The 26559-nt window shown below is 42.3% G+C and overlaps 1 protein-coding gene across 1 annotated transcript; it reads left to right on the plus strand.

Moving 5' to 3' along the window:
* Window positions 1-678: 678 nt before the first annotated feature.
* NLRP7 (NLR family pyrin domain containing 7) lies at window positions 679-24127 on the plus strand (the record flags this gene model as incomplete). The annotated part of the gene is made up of 8 exons (XM_082676753.1): window positions 679-2117; window positions 3267-3437; window positions 14265-14435; window positions 16627-16797; window positions 17104-17274; window positions 18832-18999; window positions 23152-23266; window positions 24101-24127. The coding sequence occupies 8 exons, from the start codon at window positions 679-681 to the stop codon at window positions 24125-24127; spliced, it is 2433 nt and encodes an 810-aa protein (XP_082532879.1).
* Window positions 24128-26559: the final 2432 nt, after the last annotated feature.

The raw sequence follows: 26559 nt of genomic DNA on the forward strand, positions 1-26559 counted from the left end.
TGACTTCCTCTTAACCACCTTAAGACTTTAGATAGAGACCCTGTTCCCGGAACAGAGCTGTCACCAGAGATGTCTGCAAAAAACGTGGGCTAAGGGTGGTGGGGAAACTCAGCGGGATCTGGAGACCAGAGTGCACTCTGGGTCCCATGGTTCCTGCTGGCCCAGCAAACCTTTGTCTACCGAATATTTGCTTTTCCATTTCCAAGTGTATTTCCTTCCTCCCCTTTGAAATCCCAAACCATTACTGTCAACATCTTCCTTCTTTTGTTTAGCCGAGATGGTATTTAAGGTGAGGGATTCAGCCATTTTGGTGAGTAATTCAGTGTTCCTGGGTCATGTATATATTATTAAAATTTTGTTTTTTTCTCTTGTAATCCATCTCATGTCAATTTAATTCTTAGATCAGCCGGAAGAACCCAGAAGGGTAGAGGAACATTGCTTCCTCCCTGACGCTGGTCCTTTACCGTATGAATTTTCCAGCTAAGTGTAATCACTGGTACCTCAATTCTCTCCCATTACAGATCAATATAGGTGAAGAGGAGAGAGAGAAACACGATGGAGAAATTTTCTGTCTGGAAGAATACACGTTGGCCAGGAGATGATGGTGGTTTCCACAACATTACCCAGAGAAGCCCAAAGTTGATATCATACTTGAAGCCCCAGACGTCCATACAGTCGATGCCACTTACAGTGGTGCTGCATGGTCCTGCCGGTGTCGGGAAAACCACAGTGGCCAAACAGCTCATGCTGGACTGGACACAGGACGACCAGGCAGAGACATCCAATTCCGCCTTCTATCTCAGCTGCAAGGACCTCAACCACAAGGGGGCGTGCACTTTTGCAGAGCTGATATCTGTGAACGGGCCGGATTTGCAGGATGCCATTCCAGGGATCCTCACCCAAGCACGGAAAATCCTGTTCGTCGTTGATGGCTTTGATGAGCTGAGAGTCCCCTCGGGGGCGCTCATCCATGACATATGCGGCGACTGGAAGAAGCAGAAGCCAGTGCCCGTCCTCCTGGGGAGTTTGCTGAAGAGAAAGATGTTACCCAGGTCCACTTTAGTGATCACCACTCGACCGGGGGCCCTGAGGGGGCTCCGGCTCTTGGTTGAACAGCCACTCTTCATAGAAATCGAGGGGTTCTTGGAGCTGGACAGGAAGGCGTATTTCCTGAAACACTTTGAAGAGGAGACGCAAGCCCTGCGAGCGTTCGAGTTGATGAAGGAGAACGCAGCTCTGTTCCACATGGGCTCCGCGCCTGCTGTGTGCTGGATTGTCTGCACGTGTCTGAAACGGCAGATGGAGATGGGGGAGGACCCTGCCTCGACCTGCCGGACCACCACGTCCCTGTTCCTGCGTTTTCTCTGCAGCCAGTTCACAGCAGCTCGCGGCAGCTGCCCCAGGGACTGTCTCCAAGCTCCGTTGAAGTCTGTGTGCCTCTTGGCCGCTGAGGGCGTATGGACACAGACATCTGTGTTTGATGGAGAAGACCTCAGGAGACTTGGGGTGAAGGAGTCTGCCCTCCGTCCTTTCCTGGACAAGAATATTCTCCGGAAGAGCAAAGACTGTGAGGCCTGCTACTCTTTCATCCACCTCAGCGTCCAGCAGTTCCTGGCCGCCATGTTCTATGTCTTGGAGACGGAGAAGGAGGACGTGGGTGGCCACAGGTGCCACATTGGGGATGTGCAGAAGCTGCTGTCCAAGGAAGGAAGACTGAAGAACCCCAGCCTGACCCAGGTGGGCTACTTCGTGTTTGGCCTCTCCAACAAAGAAAGGGCCATGGAGCTGGAGACGACTTTTGGCTGTCTGGTATCCGTGGAGGTCAAGCAGCAGTTACTGAAATGCAGATCAATGCCCCAGGGGAAGAAACCCTTCTCAACCATGGACGCGAAGGAGGTTTTGTATTGTCTTTATGAATCTCAGGAGGAGGAGCTGGTGGAGGATGCAGTGGCCGCCGTCACGGAGATCTCTATCCACTTGACAAGTACATCGGAAATGATGCAGTCTTCTTTCTGCCTTAAACATTGTCAAAACTTGCAGAAAATTTCACTGCAGGTAGGAAAGAGGATATTCCTGGAGAATGATACCACGTTGAAATCAGATGCTCAGGTTGAGAGGTAAGAACCCATTAAAAATACATATATTTTTTAATGTTACTGGTTCTCCCATCTTCAGCCTCAGCCCACACTCTTTTAGGAAGAGGACAGAGTCCCTACTACTCCCTATGGCTTAGGGTCAGAATCCTCTGGGATGCCTGGCTGAAATTTCTTTCTGCCAACTCACCATTAAAGTTGGGAAACATGACGTTCAGATTAGGAATGGGAGCTTTGGAACCTTCCTTTGTTTTAGTATTATAGTTTTATAGTATCCTACTATATATTATACATACTATAATACTATAGCGTGGTATACTATAATACTGGAGTACAATACTGTAGTATTATAGTTTCCGTGTGGCAAATGGGCTCAGGACACTCTAGACATTTCATATAACTTCCCTCCCTGCCAATTCTTTCAAAACATTTGTTTTAATACACAGCCACCATGCTGTACGTTACATCCCAGGATTTAGTTATCTTATAACTGGGTGTTTGTACCTTTTGATCAGCTCACCACTTTTTTAAAAAATAAATTTACTTATTTATTTTTTGGCTGTGTTGGGTCTTTGTTGCTGCGCACGGGCTTTCTCTAGTTGTGGCGAGTGGGGGCTACTCTCCGTCGCAGTGCGCGGGCTTCTCATTGCGGTGGCTTCTCTTGTTGTGGCGTACGGGCTTAGTTTCTCCCTGGCACGTGGGATCTTCCCGGACCAGGGCTTGAACCCGTGTCCCTTGCACTGGCAGGCGGATTCTTAACCACTGCGCCACCAGGGAAGTCCATTCCTTGTCTTTCCGATGATAGTCATTCTTACAGGTGTGAGGTGGTATCTCACTGTGGTTTTGATTTCTGTTTCCGTGGTGATTAGTGATGTTGAATATTTTTCATGTCCCTGTTGTCCATTCGTATGTCATCTTTGGACAAATGTCTATTCAGATCCTCGGCCCACGTGTTACAATCGTTTTTCTTTTCTGTTGAGTTGAGTTGTATGAATTCTTTATATATTTGAGCTACTAACCCCTATCAGACATACAGTATGCAGACATTTTCTCCCATTTAGTAGGTTCGTGTTTATTTTGCCGATGCTTTTCTTGGCTGTGCAGCCTACCCGTTCTTGTTGCTTTTCCTGTACGTGCTTTTCATAGGTGGTCTTGTCGATGCCTTTCTCCTAGGTCACAGCACGACCATCATTCTCTTCACCTCTGGGCAGATCTCTGCTCTGTGTTCAGTTCAAACAAGAACCTGAACTTCCTGGATGTGAGGGAAAGCTTTCTGAGTCAGTCCTCAGTGAGGATTCTTTGTGAGCAGATAACCCATGTCACCTGTCATCTCCAGAAAGTCGTGTAAGTAGCAGCTGATCTTGCAGTGGTGATCCCCAGGTGTTTTAAATGTGGGAGCAGTATTGGAATGCCCAGCCAGGCTCTGACCAGCCAGGTGCTCAGAGTGCAAAGAAATGAAATGGTTGCTATCCGTAAATGTGTCTAGTTGGAGAATCATATTATGTGGAGTCATTTTTATGAAATTTGGCCGGGAATTTGGATACTAACCCTCTATCATACATCTGCTGTGGGGCGTATTCAAAACTCAGCCTATAGAAAATATAGCCACATGCATGTTAGGAGAACTGGGTGGGAATTGGGGAAATATTCCAGAGAGGAAAGTTTCAAATATGTGAGTGAGAATGTGTTGATGAAGCAATGGTGCACTTATGACTAATGTGTGGGATGGGATCGAGAAATTAGTCTGAGTCGAGTAGGTTGTGGCAGAAGCAACTTAAGACGTGGGTCACCTGGGCAGGTGATTATTAGCACATCCTTTTAAACCAACACATGTTCTTTTTGATGATAGCCATTCTGTCAGGTGAAGTGATATCTCATTGTGGTTTTGATGGGCATTTCCCCAGTTAGTGACGCTGAGCATTATTTTTATGTGATTTTCTGTTGGCTATCTGTATGTTTCCTTCCGAACAATGCCTGTTTAGATCCTCCACCCATTTTTATTTTTAATTTATTTTTATTTTTATATTTTTTTTTGCGGTACGCAGGCCTCTCACTGTTGTGGCCTCTCCGGTTGCGGAGCCTGACGCGCAGGCTCAGCGGCCATGGCTCACGGGCCCAGCCGCTCCGCGGCATGTGGGATCTTCCCAGACCGGGGCACGAACCCACGTGCCCTGCATCGGCAGGCGGACTCTCAACCACTGCGCCACCAGGGAAGCCTCCTCCACCCATTTTTAATTGGATTGTTTATTTTTTGTTATTAATCTGTATGAGTTCTATTTGGGATATTAACCCCTTACTGGATATATTGTTTTGCATATATCTTCTCCTATTCAGTAGATTGCCTTTTTGTTTTGTTGGTTTCCTTCACTTTGCAAAAGCTTTTCAGTTTGTAGTTCCATTTGTTTTCTGTTTTGGTTTCCTTGTCTGAATATACAGATGCAAAAAAATATTTCTAAGAGCAACGTCAAAGAGTACTGCGTGTTTTCTTCTTGGAGTTTTATGGTTTCAGATCTTAAGTTTAAATCTTTAATCCATTTTGAGTTTATTTTTGTATATGGTGTGAGGAAATGGTCTGGTTTCATTCTTTTACATGTAGCTGTCTAGTCCCCCAGTCCCCAAAGGAAAAAAAAAAAAAAGGAAAACACAGCACATATTCAGGGGATAAACTTTGTAAGTTATGTTTAAAATTACACAGATACATTGAAACTTCCCCCAAACCAACATACCTTAGAAGGCTTAATTAAGCCACTGGAAAGGTTGTGTTATTTCCTTGGACAAATTGCTATGCCGAACGTCAGCTGACTGTACCTGCTGATGTCAGGTGACGTGTATCTGGTTCATCTCAGAATGCCATAGTACTTGTGTGTACAAGGCCACAAACATCTAACACAGGTTGGTGGCAGCAAAGGTGGCAATTTCTTCTGTATGACTTTGAAAAGTTTACATTGTTCTGGTTTTATAAGGTGTGCATGAGAGGGTAAAAACTAGGAGGTACATTTAATTTTTTCCACTAAGAGTTTAGGACCCTTTAGGCAGGAGCTTTGAACAGTAGCATCTCCCTTATTCTGGCTCTCTCTGTGCTGAAATTTAATTTTGAACTTCTTCTGAATGAGCCACAGGGAATGTTCATTATCTAAAAGTGAAGCGTTGAGGGTTATAAGACCAAATGCTTGTTTATGGAGAAAAGTATTTCATAGTGTGTGTGTGTGGGTGAATTGCCAGGTTTGGAGGTACTAGATAAAAACAGATTAAGAGGACTTTCCTGGTGCCACAGTGGTTAAGAATCTTCCTGCCAACGCAGGCAACATGGGTTCGATCCCTGGTCCAGGAAGATCCCACATGCCACAGAGCAACTAAGCCCGTGCGCCACAACTACTGAGCCCGCGGGCCTAGAGCCCACGCTCTGCAGCAAGAGAAGCCACCGCAGTGAGAAGCCCGCACACCTCAATGAAGAGTAGCCCCGCTCGCCGCAACTAGAGAGAGCCTGTGCGCAGCAATGAAGACCCAACACAGCCATAAATAAATAAATAATAAATAAATAAATTTATATTAAAAAAACAGGTTAAGAAGCTCTAAAAACAAAAACGAAGATCTGAAGTGAGATTGTAGAGGAAGAGGCAGTAATCCAGATGTTGATTTCCCCCCCCCCAAATTAGGGTGGATTAAGCATGCTTTAAAAAGAGGCCCTGACAAAAGTCCTTTCCCCAGTTATTTCCTACTGTCTACACAGGAAAACTTATGAGCTAGCTTCATTATTGTATAACATGAGGTTGACAGAGTCTTATTCTCAAGAAGGTGGCACAGTTAGGTGCTGGGAAAATCTTTTTTAGACACTGAAATGTTTCTTTGAAGCCCAGAGTTTGATTAGAGAAAATTATGTTCCACTTAAGATTTATTCAAATCCCAGTTAAAATCCTACAGTCACGCTAGATGACAGGAAAATAAAAAACAAACAACGCTTTTTAAAAAAAATTTTATTGTACAGTTGATTTACAACATTGTGTTAATTTCTTGTGTCCAACAAAGTGATTCAGTTGTACATATATATTCTTTTTCATATTCTTTTCCATTATGGTTTATTACAGGATATTGAATATGGTTTCCTCTGCTATACAGTAGGACCTTGTTGTTTATCCTATATATAAATAGTTTGCATCTGCTAATCCCAAACTCCCAGTTCTTCCCTCTCCCACCACCCCTCCTCTTTGGCAGCCACCAGTCTGTTCTCTATGTCTCTAAGTCTGTTTCTGTTTCGTAAATATGTTCGTCTGTGTCATATTTTAGATTGCACATATAAGTAGCATCATACGGTATTGGTCTTTCTCTGCTTGGCTTACTTCACTTAGCGTAATAATCTCTAGGTCCATCTATGTGGCTGCAAATGGCATTATTTCATTCTTTTTTATGGCTGAGTAGTTTTCCATTGTATATATACCGCAAGTTCTTTACCCATTCATCTGTCGATGGACATTTAGGTTGTTTCCCTGTCTTTGCTATTGTAAATAGTGCTGTTATGAACATAGGGGCGCATGTATCTTTTTGAACTATAGTTTTGTCTGGATGTATGCCCCGGAATGGGATTGCTGCATCCTGTGGTAACTCTATTTTTAGTTTTTTAAGGACCTTCCATACTGTTTTCCATAGTGACTGCACCAATTTACATTCCCACCAACAGTGTAGGAGGGTTCCCTTTTCTCCACACCTCCTCCAGCATTTGTTATTTGTAGACTTTTTAATGAAGGCCCTTCTGACCGGTGTGAAGTGGTACCTCATTATAGCTTTGATTTGCATTTCTCTAATAATTAGCGATGATGAGCATCTTTTCATGTGCGTATTGGCCATCTGTATGTCTTTTTTTTTTTTTTGCGGTACGTGGGCCTCTTATTGTTGTGGCCTCTCCCGTTGTGGAGCACAGGCTCCGGACACGCAGGCTCAGCGGCCATGGCTCACGGGCCCAGCCGCTCCGCAGCATGTGAGATCTTCCCGGGCCAGGGCATGAACCCGTGTCCCCTGCATTGGCAGGCGGACTCTCAACCACTGGGCCACCAGGGAAGCCCTGTATGTCTTCTTTGCACAAATGTCTATTTAGGTTTTCTGTCCATTTTTCAATTGGGTTGTTTTTGTTGTTGTTGTTTATTGAGTTGTATGAGTTGTGTACTTTGGAAATTAAGCCCTTGTTGGTCGCATTGTTTGCAAGTATTTTCTCCCATTCTGTAGGTTGTCTTTTCATTTTGTTTACAGTTTCCTTTGCTGTGCAAAAGCTTGTAAGTTTGATTAGGTCTCATTTGCTTATTTTTGCTTTTATTTTTATTGCCTTGGGAGACTGACCAAAGAAAATGTTGGTATGATTTATGTCAGTATGTTTTGCCTGTGTTCTCTTCTAGGAGTTTTATGGTGTCATGTCTTATGTTCATGTCTTTAAACCATTTTGAGTTTTTTTGTGTATGGTGTGTGGGTGTGTTCTAACTTCATTGGTTTGCATGCAGCTGTCGAATTTTTCCAACACCATTTGCTGAAGAGACTTTTTCCCATTGTATATTCTTGCCTCCTTTGTTGAAGATTGACTGTAGTTATATGGGTTTATTTCTGGGCTTTCTGTTCTGTTCCAATGATCTATATGTCTGGGTTTTTTTTTAACATCTTTATTGGAGTATAACCGCTTTACAATGGTGTGTTAGTTTCTGCTTTACAACAAAGTGAATCAGTTATACATATACATATGTTCCCATATCTCTTCCCTCTTGCATCTCCCTCCCTCCCTATCTATCCTTTATGTCTGTTTGTTCCTATCTATTTAGGTCTTCTGCCCATTTTTGGATTGGGTTGTTTGTTCTTTTGTTATTGAGCTGCATGAGCTGCTTGTAAATTTTTGAGATTAATCCTTTGTCAGTTGCTTTATTTGCAAATATTTTCTCCCATTCTGAGGGTTGTCTTGGTCTTGTTTATGGTTTTCTTTGCTGTGCAAAAGCTTTTAAGTTTCATTAGGTCCCATTTGTTTATTTTTGCTTTTATTTCCATTTCTCTAGGTGGTGGGTCAAAAAGGATCTTGCTGTGATTTATGTCACAGAGTGTTCTGTCTGTGTTTTCCTCTAAGAGTTTTATAGTGTCTGGCCTTACATTTAGGACTTTAATCCATTTTTTTAAAAATCCATTTTGATTTTATTTTTGTGTATGGTGTTAGGGAGTGTTCTAATTTCATATTTTTACATGTACCTATCCAGTTTTCCCAGCACAACTTACTGAAGAGGATGTCTTTTCTCCACTGTATATTCTTGCCTCCTTTATCAAAGATAAGGTGACCATATGTGCATGGGTTTATCTCTGGGCTTTCTGTCCTGTTCCATTGATCTATATTTCTGTTTTTGTGCCGGTACCATACTGTCTTGATTACTGTAGCTTTGTAGTGTAGTCTGAAGTCAGGGAGCCTGATTCTCCAGCTCCATTTTTCGTTCTCAAGATTGCTTTGGCTATTCGGGGTCTTTTGCGTTTCCATACAAATTGTGAAATATTTTGTTCTAGTTCTGTAAAAAATGCCAGTGGCAGTTTGATAGGGATTGCATTGAATCTGTAGATTGCTTTGGGTAGTAGAGCCATTTTCACAATGTTGATTCTTCCAATCCAAGAACATGGTATATCTCTCCATCTATTTGTATCATCTTTAATTTCTTTCATCAGTGTCTTATAATTTTCTGCATGCAGGTCTTTTGTCTCCTTAGGTAGGTTTATTCCTAGATATTTTATTCTTTTTGTTGCAGTGGTAAATGGGAGTGTTTCCTTAATTTCACTTTCACATTTTTCATCATTAGTGTGTAAGAATGCCAGAGATTTCTGTGCATTAATTTTGTATCCTGCTGCTTTACCAAATTCACTGATTGGCTCTAGTAGTTTTCTGGTAGCATCTTTAGGATTCTCTATGTATAGTATCATGTCATCTGCAAACAGTGACAGCTTTACTTCTTCTTTTCCGATTTGGATTCCTTTTATTTCTTTTTCTTCTCTGATTGCTGTGGCTAGAACTTCCAAAACTATGTTGAATAAGAGTGGTGAGAGTGGGCAACCTTGTGTTGTTCCTGATCTTAGTGGAAATGGTTTCAGTTTTTCACCATTGAGGACGATGTTGGTTGTGGGTTTGTCATACATGGCCTTTATTATGTTGAGGAAAGTTCCCTCTATGCCTACTTTCTGCAGGGTTTTGATCATAAATGGGTGTTGAATTTTGTTGAAAGCTTTCTCTGCATCTATTGAGTGATCATATGGTTTTTCTCCTTCAATTTGTTAATATGGTGTATCATGTTGATTGATTTGCGTATATTGAAGAATCCTTGCATTCCTGGAATAAACCCCACTTGATCATGGTGTATGATCCTTTTAATGTGCTGTTGGATTCTGTTTGCTAGTATTTTGTTGAGGATTTTTGCGTCTATGTTCATCAGTGATATTGGCCTGTAGTTTTCTTTCTTTGTGTATATGTCTGTTTTTTTGTGCCCATACCATGCTATTTTGATTACTGTAGCTTTGTAGTATTGTCTGAAGTCTGGGATGGTTATGCCTCCTGATTTTTCTTTTTCCTCAGGATTGCTCTGGAAATTCTGGGTCTTTTGTGGTTCTGCATAAATTTTAGGATTATTTGTTCTAATTCTGTGAAAAGTGTCATGGATAATTTGATAGTGATCGCATTGAATCTGTAGATTGCTTTGGGTAGTATGGCCAATTTAGCTATATTAATTCTTCAAATCCAAGAGCATGGGGTATCTTTCCATTTCTTTGAATCGTCTTCAGTTTCCTTTATTAATGTTTTGTAGATCTTAGCATATATGTCTTTCACCTCCTTGGTGAGGTTTATTTCTAAGTATTTTACTTTTTAAATGTGATTTAAAAAGGAATTGTTTGTTTACATTTGTTTACATTTCATTGTTAGTGTAAAAAAATGCAACCGATTTCTGTATGTTAATCTTGTATCATGCTACCTTGCTGAATTTGTTGATCAGTTCTAGTAGTTTTTGTGTGGAGTCTTTAGGGTTTTTTTTATATATAGTATGTCATCCTCATGTAGTGACAATTTTACCTCTTCCCTTCCAATTTGGATTACTTTTATTTCTTTTTCTTGTCTGATTTCTGTGGCTAGGACTCCCAATACTGTGTTGAATAGAAGTGAGAGTGGGCATCCTATTCTTGTTTCAGATTTTAGTGGAAAGGGTTTCAGCTTTTCACCATTGAGTATTATATTGACTGTGGGTTTGTTATAAATAGCTTTTATTATGTTGAGATGTTCCCTCTATACCCACTTTTGTAAGTTTTTATCATGAATGGGTGTTGAATTCTATCAAATGCTTTTTCTGCATCTATTGAGACGATTATGTGTGTTTTGTCTTTTCTTTTGTTGATGTGGTGTATCACATTGATTTTGCATATGTTGAATGATCCTTGTGACCCTGGGATGAATTTAACTTGGTTGTGGTGTATGACCTTTTTTATGTGTTGTTGGATTTGGTTTGCTAATATTTTGAGAATGTTTGCATCCATATTCATCAAAGATATTGGCGTGTAATTTTCTTTTTTTTTGGTGGTGTCTGTGTCTGGTTTTGGTATCAGGGTGATTGTGGCTTCATAGAATGTCTTTGGGAGTGTTCCTTCCTCTTCATTCTTTTGGAAGAGTTTGAGAAGGATCGGTGTAAGTTCTTCGTTTGTTCGGTAGAATTCACCTGTGGAGCCATCTGGTCATGGACTTGTGTTTGTAGGGAGTTTTAAAAATTACGGATTCTATTTCACTTCTAGTGATCAGTTTGTTCAAATTATCTATTTCTTTTTGATTCAGTTTTGGTGGGCTGTATGTTTCTAGAAACTTGTCTGTTTCTTCTAGGTTATCAAATTTGTTGGCATATAATTGTTCCTAGCATTCTCTTACTTTTTTTGTATTTCTGCAGTATCAGTTGTGATTTCTCATCTTTCATTTCTTTTGTTTATTTGGGTCTTCTCTTTTCTTCTTGGTAAGCCTGGCCAGAGGTTTGTCAATGTTGTTTACTCCTTCAGAGAACCAACTCTTGGTTTTATTGATTTTTTTCTATTTTTTAATCTCTATTTTATTTATTTCCTCTCTGATCTTTATTTCCTTCCTTCTGCTGATTTTAGGTTAGGTTTTGTTCTTTTTTTCTAATTCTTTTAGGTGGTGGGTTAGGTTGTTTATTTTAGATTTAGCTTGTTTCTTGAAGGCCTGTATCACTATGAACTTCCCTCTAAGAACTGCTTTTGCTGCGTGCCATAGATTTTGCAGGTTTTTTTTTTTTTTTTTGCGGTACGCGGGCCTCTCACTGTTGTGGCCTCTCCCGTTGCGGAGCACAGGCTCCGGACGCGCAGGCGCAGCGGCCATGGCTCACGGGCCCAGCCGCTCCGCGGCATGTGGGATCTTCCTGGACTGGGGCACGAACCCGTGTCCCCTGCACCAGCAGGCAGACTCTCAACCACTGCGCCACCAGGGAAGCCCTTGCAGGGTTGTTTTCATTGTCATTTTTCTCAGGTATTTTAAAATTTCTTCTTTGATTTCATCATTGACCAATTGGTTTTTTTAGTAGCAACTTGTTTATTCTCCATGTAATTGTTTTTTCTTGTTTCTTTTTCTGTTGTTGATTTCTACTTTCATGCCTTTGTGGTCAGAAAAGATGCTTGAAATAATTTCTATACTCTTTAATGTGTTGGTTTCTTTTGTGCCCTAGTATGTGGTCAATCCTAGAGACTGTTCCATGTGTACTTGAAAAGAATGTGTATTCTGTTTTTTGGGGGAGGGGGATGTAATGTCCTGAAAATATCAATTAAGTCTAACTCTTCTGTTGTATCATTTAGGATCTCTGTTGCTATATTGATTCTCTGTCTAGAAAATCTGTCCATTGATGTCACTGTGGTGTTAAAGTCTCCTACTGTTACTGTATTCCCGTCAATTTCTCCCTTTATGTCTGTTACTGTTCGTTGTATGTATTTGGGCACTCCTATATTGGGTACATATATGTTGATGAGTATAATAGCTTTTTCTTGCAATGATCCTATTATCATTATATAGTGTCCTTTATCTTTCTTTATAGCCTTTGTTTTAAAGTCTGTTTTGTCTGAGTACTGCTACCCTTGCTTTCTTGTCATTTCTGTTTGCATGAAATATCTTTTTCCATCCCCTCACTTTGAATCTATGTATGTCCTTTGCCCTTAAGTGGGTCCCTCATAGGCAGTGTATTGTAGGCTCTTGTTTTCATCCAATCTGCCACTCTGTGTTTTTTTTTTTAAAGGATAATTATCTTTTTTAAAAAAATTAATTTATTTTTGGCTGCGCTGGGTCTTTGTTGCTGCGTGCGGGCTTCTCATTGCGGTGGTTTCTCTTGTTGCAGAGTGTGGGCTTCAGTAATTGTGGCATGTGGGCTCAGTAGTTGTGGCTCACGGGCTCTAGAGCACAGGCTTAGTAGTTGTGGCGCATGAGCTTAGTTGCTCCACGGCATGTGGGATGCTCCCAGACCAGGGCTTGAACCCGTGTCCCCTGTATTGGCAGGCGAATTCTTAACCACTGAGCCATCAGGGAAGCCCCCACTCTCTGTTTTTGATCGGAACATTTAGTCCCTTGACACTTAAGGTAATTATTAATAGATTTGTATTTATTGCCATTTTAAACCTTGTTTTCCCATTGATTTTGTATTTCTTCTTTGTCCCTTCCTTTTTCTTTTTGTCTTTCCTTTTGTGGTTTGATTTTCTTTTGTATTATACTTGTGTTCTCTGTTTGGTTTTTATGAAAAATATGGAATGCTTCACAAATTTGCTTGTCATCCTTGCACTGGGGTTATGCTAATCTTCTCTGTATCATTCCAATTTTAGTATAGGTACTACTGAAGTGAACACCAAACAACTCTTTTTTTTTTTTTTTTTTTTTTTTTTTGCGGTACGCGGGCCTCTCACTGTTGTGGCCTCTCCCGTTGCGGAGCACAGACTCCAGACGCGCAGGCTCGGCGGCCGTGGCTCATGGGCCCAGCGGCTCCGCGGCATGTGGGATCTTCCCAGACCGCGGCACGAGCCCGTGTCCCCTGCATTGGCAGGCGGACTCTCAACCACTGCACTACCAGGGAAGCCCAACAGCTCTTAATGGTGCTTACTTTTAAGGAGTCTGTAATTTATTTGCTGACTTATAAACCACAACTTACTGTAGCCTAAATGAAAACTGCTTTGTGGAAATGCAAATGACTACATGGGGATAAAGTAGGAAGTGATTTATTCTTACTGGAAAAAGTCAGGCATTGAGGAGGAGGGAAAGTTGTATGTGAACTGAATGTTGAAAGAAATAAAGGATAAAATGTTGTCTGAGAGGAAGAAAATTTTCTCTATACTTCTAGGTTCTGGCTGGTGTAAAAGTGAATTTGACATGAGACAGATTAACAGGAGAAAATCAAACATTTAATAGCATGTGTACATGGGAGAGACCCAGAAAAATTGAGTAACTACCCCAATGGCTGAAATCTTCACATTAAATACTACCTTCAGCTAAAGATGATAGAGGATGTTGGGGGTAGTTGTTTGAGACTTCAGAGGAGAGGAAGGCAATTCACATGGGGATGGAAAAGCAAATGTTTGCTAAACAAATGTTTGATGGGACTTGCAGAGACAATGGGACACAGGGTGCGCTCTGATCTCTAAGAGTTCACCCTACCACACCTAGCCCATATTCTTTGCAGAGATCTCTGGTGATAGCTCTATTCCTGTAACAGTCCCTCTATCTAAATTATTCAGGAAGTTAGGGGAAAGGTCAAAGTCTCTTCCTGAGCATTTTCAGCCTTGATTGTTTTCACCGTGAAATAATATTCACGTCAAAGAGACATTTTGTAGGGGAGCAAAATGTGTCACCCCAATACAAAAAATAAGGATGGGGATATTTTCTCTGAAGATCGGCGTGAGCAAAGACAAGGGTGTATCAAGCCCTTTGCCATCCAATTCCATCTTCCTTCCCATCACCATATACTACATCTGTTGGTAGTCTGTCCTCCTCTATCCAGCTATCGCTCGGTTGACTCGTCCTTCGGTTCAGCTTACCAGACCAGCTCGCCACCCCTGTCTTGACTTGTGACTTCTCATCCCACTGTGTGTTCTCGGCACCAACCATCTACAGCACTCAGGATGGACTGAATCCCTTCTTTTTATTTTCCCTAGGATTAAGAACGTCTCCCCTCCCGACGCTTATCGGGACTTCTGTCTGGCTTTCATTGGGAAGAAGACTCTGACACATCTGGTTCTGGAAGGCAGTGTCCACGGTGATGAGATGCTGTTGCTGCTGTTGTGTGAGATCCTGAAACATCCAAGATGTAACCTGCAGTATCTGAAGTAGGTCTCCTGTCATTGCTGTTCTCAGCATGGAAAGGATGCTGTGAGCTCTGTAAACAAGAGAGGGTGGCCACTCTGATTGGGTACCACGTTAAACAGGGGAACATATTCTCACATAGAATATGGATGGCATGTCAGCCTGTAGTCTTTCCCCAGCCAGCTAGCCTTCTGCATTGAATAATGAGTCCTGAATGCAAGGAAACACTCAGAATTTTGTGTCATCTTCTAGCTTAGGGACATGGCATCTCAGGTTGCATGTTACCTACCTGTTGTGATTCCGAGTAGCCGTCAGCCTTAATTGGTCACTCAGTGATGCTGTAGAAACATCGAGTGTTCTGGTTCCTGGTAGCTCACTGGTTTGACAGATTCCCTTCTCCTCAATGAGATCTCGTAACGAGTGCTCTGATTATCATCACCCATCGTGAGGGTACCATTGCACCCCCCTCTACTTAGTTGAGTAGCAACGTGAGGTACTGGCTAGTGACACAGGTTTTTGGATTTGGGAACCTTGCTTTGACCTTTATGACCTGTATGATGTTGAGCTGTCCCCTCATCCATGATATGGGGTTTTGAGGATTGAATGAAACATGGGATGTGGACTGCTTTGCATAGGCACCAGGCACAACTGTCAGCTCTTACCATTACGGATGATTCCTGATGGTGCTGTCTTTCATTAAATTAGAAAAAGCATCTGTTACTCTGAAGTGTGTTTTTGTTTGTTTGTTTCTTTAGATTTTTATTCAAACAATTAGAGTTGACGCAAAGGAGTCTTGAGAAATGTGGGTAGTGAAATAACAATTGAAAGTACACGTTTGAAGCATGATATAAAAAAATCAGATTACAGACTTAAATTTAGTGTTGGTGTGTTTTATAAAATCTCAAATTTATAGAAAACATGCGTTTTGAAATTCTTGAGGAAATTATACTTCATAATTCGTGGCAAAGATGTTTACTAGTTGACATAGTATAAAAGTAGATGTTTACTCTGAAGCTGTGATAAATGACGTTTCTCAGTGGATATACCGAAGCTCCAGAGTGACAAATGGTGGTGCAGAATCTCCTGGTTTTTGCTCATTGATTTGAGGCACTTTACATTCTACCTTGTATTGAAATTACGTAAACTTATAGTGTCCTTGTTACGGGTTAAGCTTTGAGGGAAGAAAGGTACTGATCTTAAGAACTCCAGTTTTGCTTATGACGTACATTCTAATAGGTAGAGTATATGGATTGATTATATCCTTTATTTGCATGGCGCACAGTATCCTCTCTCCCCAAAGAACAGATGGAGGGAAAAAAGAATATTAAAAAGTTTAACTGGTGAATATTTTGAACATTAGGGGCAGAGCCATTATTCAAACAAGCTTGTCCTGGAGTCCTGTACTCTGATTTGTGTCTACAAGAGCAGCTGAGTTTCCAACCCAGTATAATGGATTGCCTCAACGTTCTCTAAAATAGCTGTACCACATTCGTATTTCCGTCAACAGAAGGAGTTTGCAGTTATTCTTGTTCTTGCAACCCAAACTCAAACTTGGGACATGGCTGCCTAAGTGTCAAATTGTATCTCCTTGTTTTAATTAACATATTCCCTAATAACTTATGAAATGGAACTTTTTGAGTTTCAGGCATCAATTTTTTTAAAAAAGATTTTTTTTTGATGTGGACCATTTTAAAAGTCTTTATTGAATTTGTTACAATATTGCTTCTGTTTTATGTTTTGGTTTTTTGGCCCCGAGGCATGTGGGATCTTAGCTCCCCGACCAGGGATCGAACCCGCACCATCTGCATTGGAAGGCAAAGTCTTAACCAGTGGACCATCAGGGAAGTCCCCAGGCATCAAATTTTTTTTTCAATAGAATCACATTTAAATTTAAGTGGGATTGGGATAGGCTCAGGTCAGGGAAAGTGATATAAAAAGTGGGGTTTGAGAAATAGGCCATGTTGGTGAAACTTCACACAGAATTGTTTTACTGATTTTTATTTTCCTCTTAGAGATGAGGCTGGATGATGATCAAATGGCCACAGAGATACTTGAAGAAGCAAAGGAGATCAGTTCTCTAATAGTTCAGGCCAGGGTTTGACGCATGTTGGAGTAGAATGACACGAGAATCAAGGATACAGTCTCCAAGCATAATTAGCTGACAGGGTCTCTTTGTCCTCCCAGAAGAATGACTTTCCCCCATTTATCCCGCAGGTTGGGTTCTTGTTCTGACACCCCTCAGCGGTGGGCTGATTTCTCCTCGGCCCTCAAAATCAACCAGTCCCTGAAATGCCTGGATCTCACAGCCAGTGAGTTTCCGGATGAGGGTGTCAAGTTGCTGTGTTCGACTCTGAGACACCCAATGTGTTTCCTGCAGAAATTGTCGTAAGTCTCTCCTCTCTTCCCATGAAACATCTTCATTTTAGGTCTGGGGCCACACAGAGAAGAGCAGTGGGAAGACCAGACTTACAGGGCAAACCCTATGGGACCTCTTACAGATGGAGACCCCTGGTGCCCATTTTGGTCCCAGGTAGATGAGGCATGCATTTTTGCTTGTCCTTGTCTCATTTCTGGTCCTTCAGGCTTTGATCACTAGCACAGGATAGAGAGGGTGGGGACTTGCATTAAGGGCTGTCAGCTGGGAAGTTTGGACTTTGGAAATGTCTTACCACTTACGTGGTGCTTTTGCAGGTTGGAAAACTGTCACCTTACAGAAGCCTGTTGCGAGGAGCTGTCTTCTGCTTTGATTGTCAACCAGAGGCTGACCCACCTGTGCTTGGCCAAAAACAACCTTGGCGTTGGCGGGGTGAAAATTCTGTGTGAGGGCTTGAGTTACCCTGAATGTCAACTACAGACCTTGGTGTAAGTCCCGGCTGGCTTGTGTGTGTGTGTGTATGTGTGTGTGCATGTGTGTATATTGTATGTACATTCACACACCTGGATTCAAGTAGGACAGAAACAAGAGTACTTAATAATTCCACTTGAATGAAACCAGCAAGATTCTGGTGGAAATTAGGGAAAGAACAGTTAGAAACAGATGTTAATGTTTGCATGTCTTTTAAGAGTAAGGTTGACCTTCCAGCCTCTTCCTATTCTGAGAATTTGAGATAAGCAGCTGGTTCTCAGGTCCGATGTTCTGTGTATATTCTGAAAATTCACATGACATCTTCCAGCAGATGGGAGTGGATTGAGTTATATAGTAGGGTTCAAGACCGGAGAGGAAGCCAGGTATTCAATTTATAGTGGCAGAGAGAGAAAAGGAGAAGGTCATATTTCTGCTTCGACAGTATTCATTAGAAGAATATAAAATTTTCCATATGATGTCACTACATAGACTGCTCTGTTTTACAGAGTTGATTTAGGCATCTCAACAACAACAAACATCTGATGCTTATAAGCACTTATTGTGTATCAGGTACTCTACTAAATTTTGAGACCTTTTAGTCCTTACAACCACAAGCAATAGTTACCTTTGTTTCAATTTTGCCAATTAGCTAATTAGAAAACCAAAGTTTAGCCACTTAGTTTGCCTATGGTCACATCTGTGTAGTGGGTATGAAGCCCCCTCTATAAACTGAGGTATCAATGATCATTACCTTAAGTACATAAAGGCAATGTTTGACCAAACCTCCAGTTTGTAGGCTGTCAAAACTTAATTTTAGATTTTGTTTTAACTTCTCTCCCCAAGCGCCCTAGATTCAAGTATGGTTTTCAGGTGTCACATCATACAAAGCATGGCATCTTTTGGTCCAGTTATCATCCACCTGCTGTTTGTCATGTCACTTCAGGCTCTACAGCCTCTGTCGCTGTTATGCCGTACGTGGGGCACAAGGCTTTTTAGGGATGATTGCAGGTCCACCTGCCTAACTGTACCATGGGAACATCCCTTCTCTATGGTCAGGAGGCGTTGTAGGAGTCTAAGCTTGGAGGAGTCTGCGGTATTTAAATTAGAGACATAGCCACTCGTATCATGAATGTCGTGCATTTGATGTACCACAGTTATGCTGGGACAATTAAATACAGGACTTGAAATAAAACATAAGACAGGGAGAATGGAATCCCAATGACCTAACCGTGCAGAAAATAAGTGAGGCCTCAGATCCAGTCTCAGGTCTGTCTGAATCCAGAGCCCTTCACCTATGTGATATGCTATCATGCTAGGAAAACCTGTATCTTAGGAGATGCGTGTCTGTTTCCCCGTAATAAAAGGTGGCAGACAGAGGCCAGTTTAACACTCTACCATCTAGGCAGGGTAGACATAATGTAATCATCATTCCATGTGTTTTATGTTTTTATGTAGCCTACCTGAAAGCATATGGCTCAAGGTAGCATATAAGTGATGCTGGAAGTAACAGCCATTTCACAGGATGTGTGTCACAGAGGGATAATAGACTTCTCTTCATATGACTGTAATTGTAGGTTGTGTCATTGCAACATAAACAGACATGGCTGCAAATACATCTCAAAGCTTCTCCAAGGAGACTCCAGCCTAACAGACTTGGACCTGGGTTTCAACCCCATAGCCACTGGATTGTGCTTTCTCTGTGAAGCTTTGAAGAAACCAAACTGTAACCTGAAATGTCTAGGGTAAGTTGCTTTCTTCATTTTAAAGATGTTTTGGAAATATTTAATCTTTCGGAGATTTTGGAATACAAACTGCGATAGTCTCACTTTGTCCAGTTTTAGGAGAGAAATTGAATACAGGTAACTGGGTGTTTACAAAGTTGATCAGAGGGCCAGAGGGAGTGGTTTTAAGCGGGAAGAGCCTCCAGTGAAGTAGACCTCAGGATCACACTGCATCTGGTGGGGTCCAGTGATCAGGACACAGTGGGCCTACCCCAGTTCAATACCCGGGGAACCGTAGATGGATACCACCCTCAGGATAGGCAATGGCCCCAACAGGATGGCGAGCTTTGAATCACTTCTCTCTTCCAAGTCTGTCAAACGTATCTCATTGACGCAACCTGCTTTGCAACCAGAAGCCTACTGGGAAGAGAATCTGGGTTATATAAATGTAAAGACTTCCTGAGCCTTGAGCAGAGAGCCCGCTAGGATATATGGTGGTTTTGTTTACTATCCTGGCGTCTTGGCTGTACCTGGGGAACTTAAAATTCTTGATGGTCATGCTTCCCCCAGATGAACTCAATCTTGGAGGAAGTGGAGCCCAGGTAGCAGAATTTTTAAGGATATTCTGGTTGGTTCTAATACTCAGTCAAGTCTGAGCTCCTCTGAAGTAGAAGTTGGAGAGGAAAATCCAAGGTATCCACAGATGGGAACTCATCTCTCTGGATCAGTGAACACGAGCCCAGCACCATAGCGAAGGCATTGAACAGGGGCTTTGACATCAGAAGCTGGTTCAGATCCCATCTGATATTAATTAGCTGTGACTTAGGACATTTAACTCTTCCCTTACAGAATGGGCAAGTCTTCTCTATGACCCATCCTGATAACAGCACAATTAATGCATTGGGTGAATTACTTTGTAAACGCATCAGCCTCATTGTACACATTTTTTTTTTTTTTTTTTTTTTTTGCGGTGCGCGGGCCTCTCACGGTTGTGGCCTTGCCCGTTGCGGAGCACAGGCTCCAGACGCGCAGGCTCAGCGGCCATGGCTCACGGGCCCAGCCGCTCCGTGGCATGTGGGATCTTCCCGGACCGGGGCACGAACCCGCGTCCCCTGCGGACTCTCAACCACTGCGCCACCAGGGAAGCCCTCATTGTACACGTTTTTATATAACAAGCATGTGAATCCATTTGCTACCAAGTCTCAGACCATTGTCTATGAGGGACCCCCTTACTGTCTGTCGAACTTCATCTCGTGCTTTTCTCCCCACCTTGGTGTGTACATCACTCAACTAGCCCCTCAGTTCCCAGAACCCACCCAGTTCTTTCTCTCACTGCAAGGTCTTTGTCCTTAGTGTTTTAAAAAATTTTTTATTGAATATAGTTGATTTACAATCTTGTGTTTCGGGTGTACAGCAAAGTGATTCAGTTTTATATATATATTCTTTTTTGGATTCTTTTCCATTGTAGGTTTTTATAAGATGCTGAGTATACTTCCCTGTGCTATACAGTAGATCCTTGTGTGTTATCTATATTATATATAGTACCATGTATATTTTAATCCCCAACTCGTAATTTATCCCTCCCCCCACCTTTCCCCTTTGGTGACCATAAATTTGTTTTCTATGTCTGAGTTTATTTCTGTTTTGTAAATAAGTTCATTTGTATTTCGTGGGTTTTTCTTTTTCTTTTTTTTTTTTGACTAGAGCATACAGACCCTGGAGTTTGCAGGGCTGTCTGCCAATACTCCTCACCTTAGTTATTTTGGGGGAGCACAAACTAGTTTTGATAGTTCAGAGGTCTTCTGACTGTCCTATTGCAGCCTGATCTGTTCTCTATAACAAATAATAAATTGACTCTAGTATTGTCCTGCCCAGTCACCAGAACTATACATTTTTAAACACTTATTTTTATGGAGGGGGAAATCCACACGGCGTAAATGAACCACTGTACACTCAGTAAACAGCTCAGTGGCGCTGACTGTACTTGTGTAACCACTGCCACTGTCCAGTTCTAGAACTTTCTCATCATCCCCAGTGGCGAACTCTGTTCCCACGAAGCAGTCACTCTCCATTCCCTTCCACTCCTGGCAACCACAAAGGTGTTTTCTGTTCCAAAGATTAACGTATTCTGTATATTTCATATGTGGCTTTTTGTGTCGGGCTTCTTTCAGCGAGCGTAATATTTTCAAGGTTTTATCCACATTGTAGCAGGTGTAAGCATGTCATTCCTTCTATGGCTACGTAATATCCCATTGTATGGATATACCATGTTTTTTCATCCGTTTACTTGTTAATTTTATTTAGAGAGAAATTGAATCTATTTTCTGTATCTCCAGTGGCTACCATAGTGCCTGGGGCAGCACAAGGATGGTTGGAGACTCTGCATATAGTTAGATGTGCAGGTGGTGCAGCGGTCAAGGGCATGTGGCTGAGGGGTCCTTCTGGCTTGAGTTGGCTAACGAGGGTATATATAAGCTGGCATGAGCTGTATCTACCCCAAAGAGTGTCTCCCTCTGTCCTCCACCGGTGAAGACATCTTTTAGTCTAGAAGGAGCTCTGGGAAAAGGAGATAAGGAATGGAGGCCATGGTAACATAATGCATCACTAGCTTAAATAACTCAACTAGCTGTAGCGTCTAAGAGAATACAATCCTATTCTGTTCCCCGACTCTCAGGCTCCTGCTCTTTTGTGCCTTTCATCATTTCACACCTCACATTCAGACTCTCCTGAGGTGCCTCTTTCCAGATACCTACGAGATGACCGTCTACCACCCCACCACCTGTACCACTAATGCCTCATCTGGGTTACCAGCTGTCGTAGGGATTTTTAAATTTTTTATTGGACTAGAGTTGATTTACAATGTTGTGTTAGTTTCAGGTGTACAGCAAAGTGAGTCAGTTACACATATACATATACCCACTCGTTTTTATATTCTCTTCCCATATAGGTCATTACAGAGTTTTTTTTTTTTTTTAAAGATGATGTTGGGGGTAGGAGTTTATTTATTTATTTTTGCTGTGTTGGGTCTTCATTTCTGTGCGAGGGCTTTCTCTAGTTGTGGCAAGCGGGGGCCACTCTTCATCGCGGTGCGCGGGCCTCTCGCTATTGCGGCCCCTCTTGTTGCGGAGCACAGGCTCCAGACGCGCAGGCTCAGTAGTTGTGGCTCACGGGCCTAGTTGCTCCGTGGCATGTGGGATCTTCCCAGACCAGGGCTCGAACCCGTGTCCCCTGCATTAGCAGGCAGATTCTCAACCACTGCGCCACCAGGGAAGCCCCCATTACAGAGTATTGAATAGAGTTCCCTGTGCTATTCAGTAGTTTCTTATTAATTATCTGTTTTATATATAGTGGGGTGTATGTGTCAGTCCCAATCTCCCAATTTATCCCTCCCCGACACCTTTCCCCTCTGGTAACCACAAGTTTATTTTCTACATCTGTGACTCCATTTCTGTTTTGTAAATAGGTTCATTTGTACCATTTCTTTAGAGTCCACATGTAAGCGATATCATATAAAGATATCTGTCTCTGTCTGTCTGACTGACTTCACTCAGTATGTCATCTGGATTTATTGCATTATCTCTGAATGTAGTCTGCACGTTTCAGTTCTTGATTTCCCAGCGTTGGTTCTCAACCCATCACCCCCGAGGTGTCTTTCAACTTGCAAGCCAGGCCATAGCACTTGTCTTTCAAAAGACTCAAAAGCTCTTCTTATCACTGTGGATAAAATCTGAAGTTTTATAATAGCCTACAAGATTCTCCGGGATCCTATAAATAGTTATGAGCCACTCTTTCTACTTTCCTGCTAGCTTGGCATTTCAGCTACACTGGCTTCCTTCCCCCGAATATCATAATGGTTCACTCAAAACCATTCACTCAAAATGGTTCACGTTTTCCCCCTCCTATCATCCTTGCAATGTGGCATTCACTGACCATCGCAAATCTACTTAATCCTTCTCTGTCCTATTAATCCTAATCCTGTTTATTTTGTTCTGACACTGTCATATCCCGTCTTCAATACAACGTGTCCTGATGTCACTAAAATAAGCTCCGTGAAGAAAATAATTTTCATTTCTTTGCTGCTAGGTCCTCAGCAAGTAAGAGTACGCCTGGCAACACGGTAGATTGTCCATAAGAGCTCGCTTAAATGAGTGGGTTTCTGTACTTTCCCAACAGGCTGTGGGGCTGCTCCATCACCCCTTTCAGTTGCCAGGATCTCGCCTCTGCTCTTACTAGCAACCAGAGCCTAGAAACTCTGGACCTGGGCCAGAACATCTTGGGGCAGAGTGGAGTAATGGTGCTCCTGGAGGCTTTAAAACAGAAGAATGGCCCCCTAAGGACACTCAGGTTGAAGATAGACAAACCTACCGTGGAAATCCAGAAGCTGTTGAAGGATGTGAAAGAAAGCAGTCCACAGTTGACGATTGAATGCAATAATGCCAGAACAGCCAGGTCCTTATGTTGTCACTTCCTTTCCTGAAGGAAGATAACTCTCTCGCGTGTCCCCAAAGGGGGCCGTCTGATATCTCTAAGACATCTCATTAATGAAGGACGTCAAACGTTAATTACACTTGACGTTCAAATCAAAATGTAGATCAAAATGTAGAATTGAGCACTGGTTTTTCACCCTCCGGTTTCTGGCAAATTCTGCACAAGTCACGCACCCACTTGATGTTAAAATGTTTTCTCTCACAAGGATAATAAAAAGCAAAGCACTTTGTTTGATGCTGTACTTATTAATATGCCCAGCAGCTCACTTAGGGTGAACTTGGCTTACTTAGTCTAGGAACAAGTGTTACAACGTTCCTAGATGATTACGTGGGTTTCTTCTACTTTTCTGCCCTCGTGCAGGTGTTTCTTGGCCTAATATAATAGTTGGCCAGTGAGCCTACATGATAGTGTGGCTTGTGGTTTTCTTAATCAGTTTTATGCTATTCTAATCCAGGAGTTGGTAAGCTTTCTCTGTAAAGGGCCAGCTAGCTGATACTGGGTTGACCAAAAAGTTCATGTGGGTCTTTCCATAAGATGTTATGGAAAAACCCAAACGAACTTTTTGGGCTAACCCAATATTTTGGGTTTTGCAGGCTCTATGGTCTGTCATAACTATGCATCTCTGCCATTATAGTGTGAAACAGCCAAAGACAACACATAAGGGAGTGGACGGGGCTGCATTCCAATGAAACTTTACAGAAACAGGCAACAGGCCAGATTTGGCCCATGTGTTATGGTTTGCCAGTTCCTGTGCTGAACTGTCCTGTTATTGAGAAGCATACATCTGACCACATCACTCTTCTCTTTAAATGTTCAGTGATTCTGTATGTACGTAATTCATACCTGTTGCTGGTAACTCGTAGAAAAGGCTGGAAAGCCAGTTCAGAACTTTAAAAAATAAAGTCACCATTTGGTGCTAATTTCTAGGCACTGACAAAAGTGAGTAATCGCTCCTTCCTTAATATTTCCACCAAACTTAAGAGGTAGGTGATAAGACTACCTTAAGTAGTCTTATACTGATACAGGAGTCTTTATCGATAGGGAACGTTATCATAAAGTCCCAGTTACAGAAACAGTGGCCTATAGTTAGTGATTCAGGTTGAAAGCTTAAACGACACAATTTGTTTTGGATTTAGGATAACGTTTTCAGTGAACTTTTCTCCCTGACACTTTTCACCTGATAACTGTAAAAACCCCAAATCTCACATTTTTAGGTGAGATGAAATGTATTCTTAAAACTTTATTCTTGGCACTTCCCTGGTGGCGCAGTGGTTAAGACTCTGCGCTCCCAATGCAGGGGGTCCGGGTTCGATCCCTGGTCAGGGAACTAGATCCTGCAACTAAGAAGTCCGCATGCTACAACTAAGGAACGGGTGAGCCGCAACTAAGGAGCCCGCCTGCTGCAACGAAGACCCAGCACAACTAAAATAAATAAATAAATAAATATTTTTTAAAAGTTACAAATATAGTCGAGAGAGGTTGTGGTTGACAGTGTCTGGGCCAGACCCTCCCAGAATTTTAAATACATTCTGATTGACACTCTGCAGCAGTTCATTCCCCCCTGCCCCCCAAAGACCATGTTATTTTATCTATTTATAAAGAAGGAAACAGGGAGAGGACTCCCCGCCACTGAGCATGATTTTGCCCCCAATCTGACAATATCTGGAGACTTTTAAAAAATCATGGCATGATACACATCACATCAATGTTAGCATTTTCATCGTCTTCAGGTATACAACTCAGCAGCATTCAGTGTATTCACAGCATTGCGCCACCAGCACCACCATCCAGTTCCAGGACTTTTTCGTCACCCAAAGGAACCCCTGTACCCGTTAATCTACTTTGTCTCTATGGATTTGACGACTCTGGATTTTTCTGGGTCACACAACCGGCTGTGCTGCTGGCTTCTAGTGGGCAGAGGCCAAGGGTGCTGCTAAACACCCTGAGGTTGAAAACCCCACTGCAGATGGACAGCATGTGATGTCTTCAGGATATTACACCCTCCCATGGGTCCCCAGCTGGGTAAAGACAAGACCTAGGAGGGGTAGTGTCTCTTCCTTCGAGAGAGCAGGTGTTAAAAACCTCAGCCTTGTGGTGTCAGGAGGGCCTCCCTCAGCATCCCAGCCTCAGTCCCTTCATGGCTCAGCTCTGCTGGGGCCAGAGGGCTTGAATGGTTGCAGAATCATGGCTCATCCTCTCACCATTCTGCTCAGCCTTGGTGAGTCCCAGAGAGAAGGTGGGGGACGCCTATTACTAGAAGTGGAGGCGAACTCTTGGCTTTGGGGTTGGTCTCACCAGGGCTCTCTTCCAGGCCATGCGTATGAACCAGGAGACCAAGGCGTGGGAAGGCGAGTCCTTCCCCCAAGGGGATACTTATCTAACCTCTTGTGGGTTTTTTTAGCAGTCAGAACACACACAACATTTATCATTTTCTCTCTTACGTAGGTGTAGTTTTTGGTACCCCAAAATCGTTACAATGGTAACATCAAGGATCACTGATCACGGATAATAATAAGAATAAAGCATAATAATATTAAAAAAGTTTGAAATAAGGCAAATATGACCAAAATGTGACAGAGAGAAAGTGAGCAAACACTGTTGTAAAAATGGCACTGGTAGACCTGCTCGACAGAGTTGCCGCAAACCTTTAATTTGTTTAAAAAACAAACAAACAAACAAAAAAACAAAACCTGCAAAGCATAATCAAACAAGGTATGCCTGTATTTCAGTAGTTCATTCTTTTTTACTGCTGAGTTCACTCTGTTTACTCTTTGTTTTTTTAAAGATTTTTTTTTTTTTGGTGTGGGCCATTTTTGAAGTCTTTATTGAATTTGGTATAATATTGCTTTTGTTTATGTTTTGGTTTTTTGGCTGCAAGGCGTGTGGGATCTTAGCTCCCCTACCAGGGATCGAACCCACACCCCCCGCAATGGAAGACGAAGTCTTAACCACTGGACCGCCAGAGACGTCCCACACTCTGTCTGTTTATTCTTTCACATTATGCTGTAGAGACAAGCAAAACTCATTCTCCTGCTGATGGACTTTGGGCCGTTCCCATGACCTGTTGATTTAGAACTGTGTCCTGAGGCACCG

Source organism: Grampus griseus (assembly GCF_964374135.1).
Source record: "Grampus griseus genome assembly, chromosome: 19".
In the NCBI taxonomy this organism is placed as follows: Eukaryota; Metazoa; Chordata; class Mammalia; order Artiodactyla; family Delphinidae; genus Grampus; species Grampus griseus.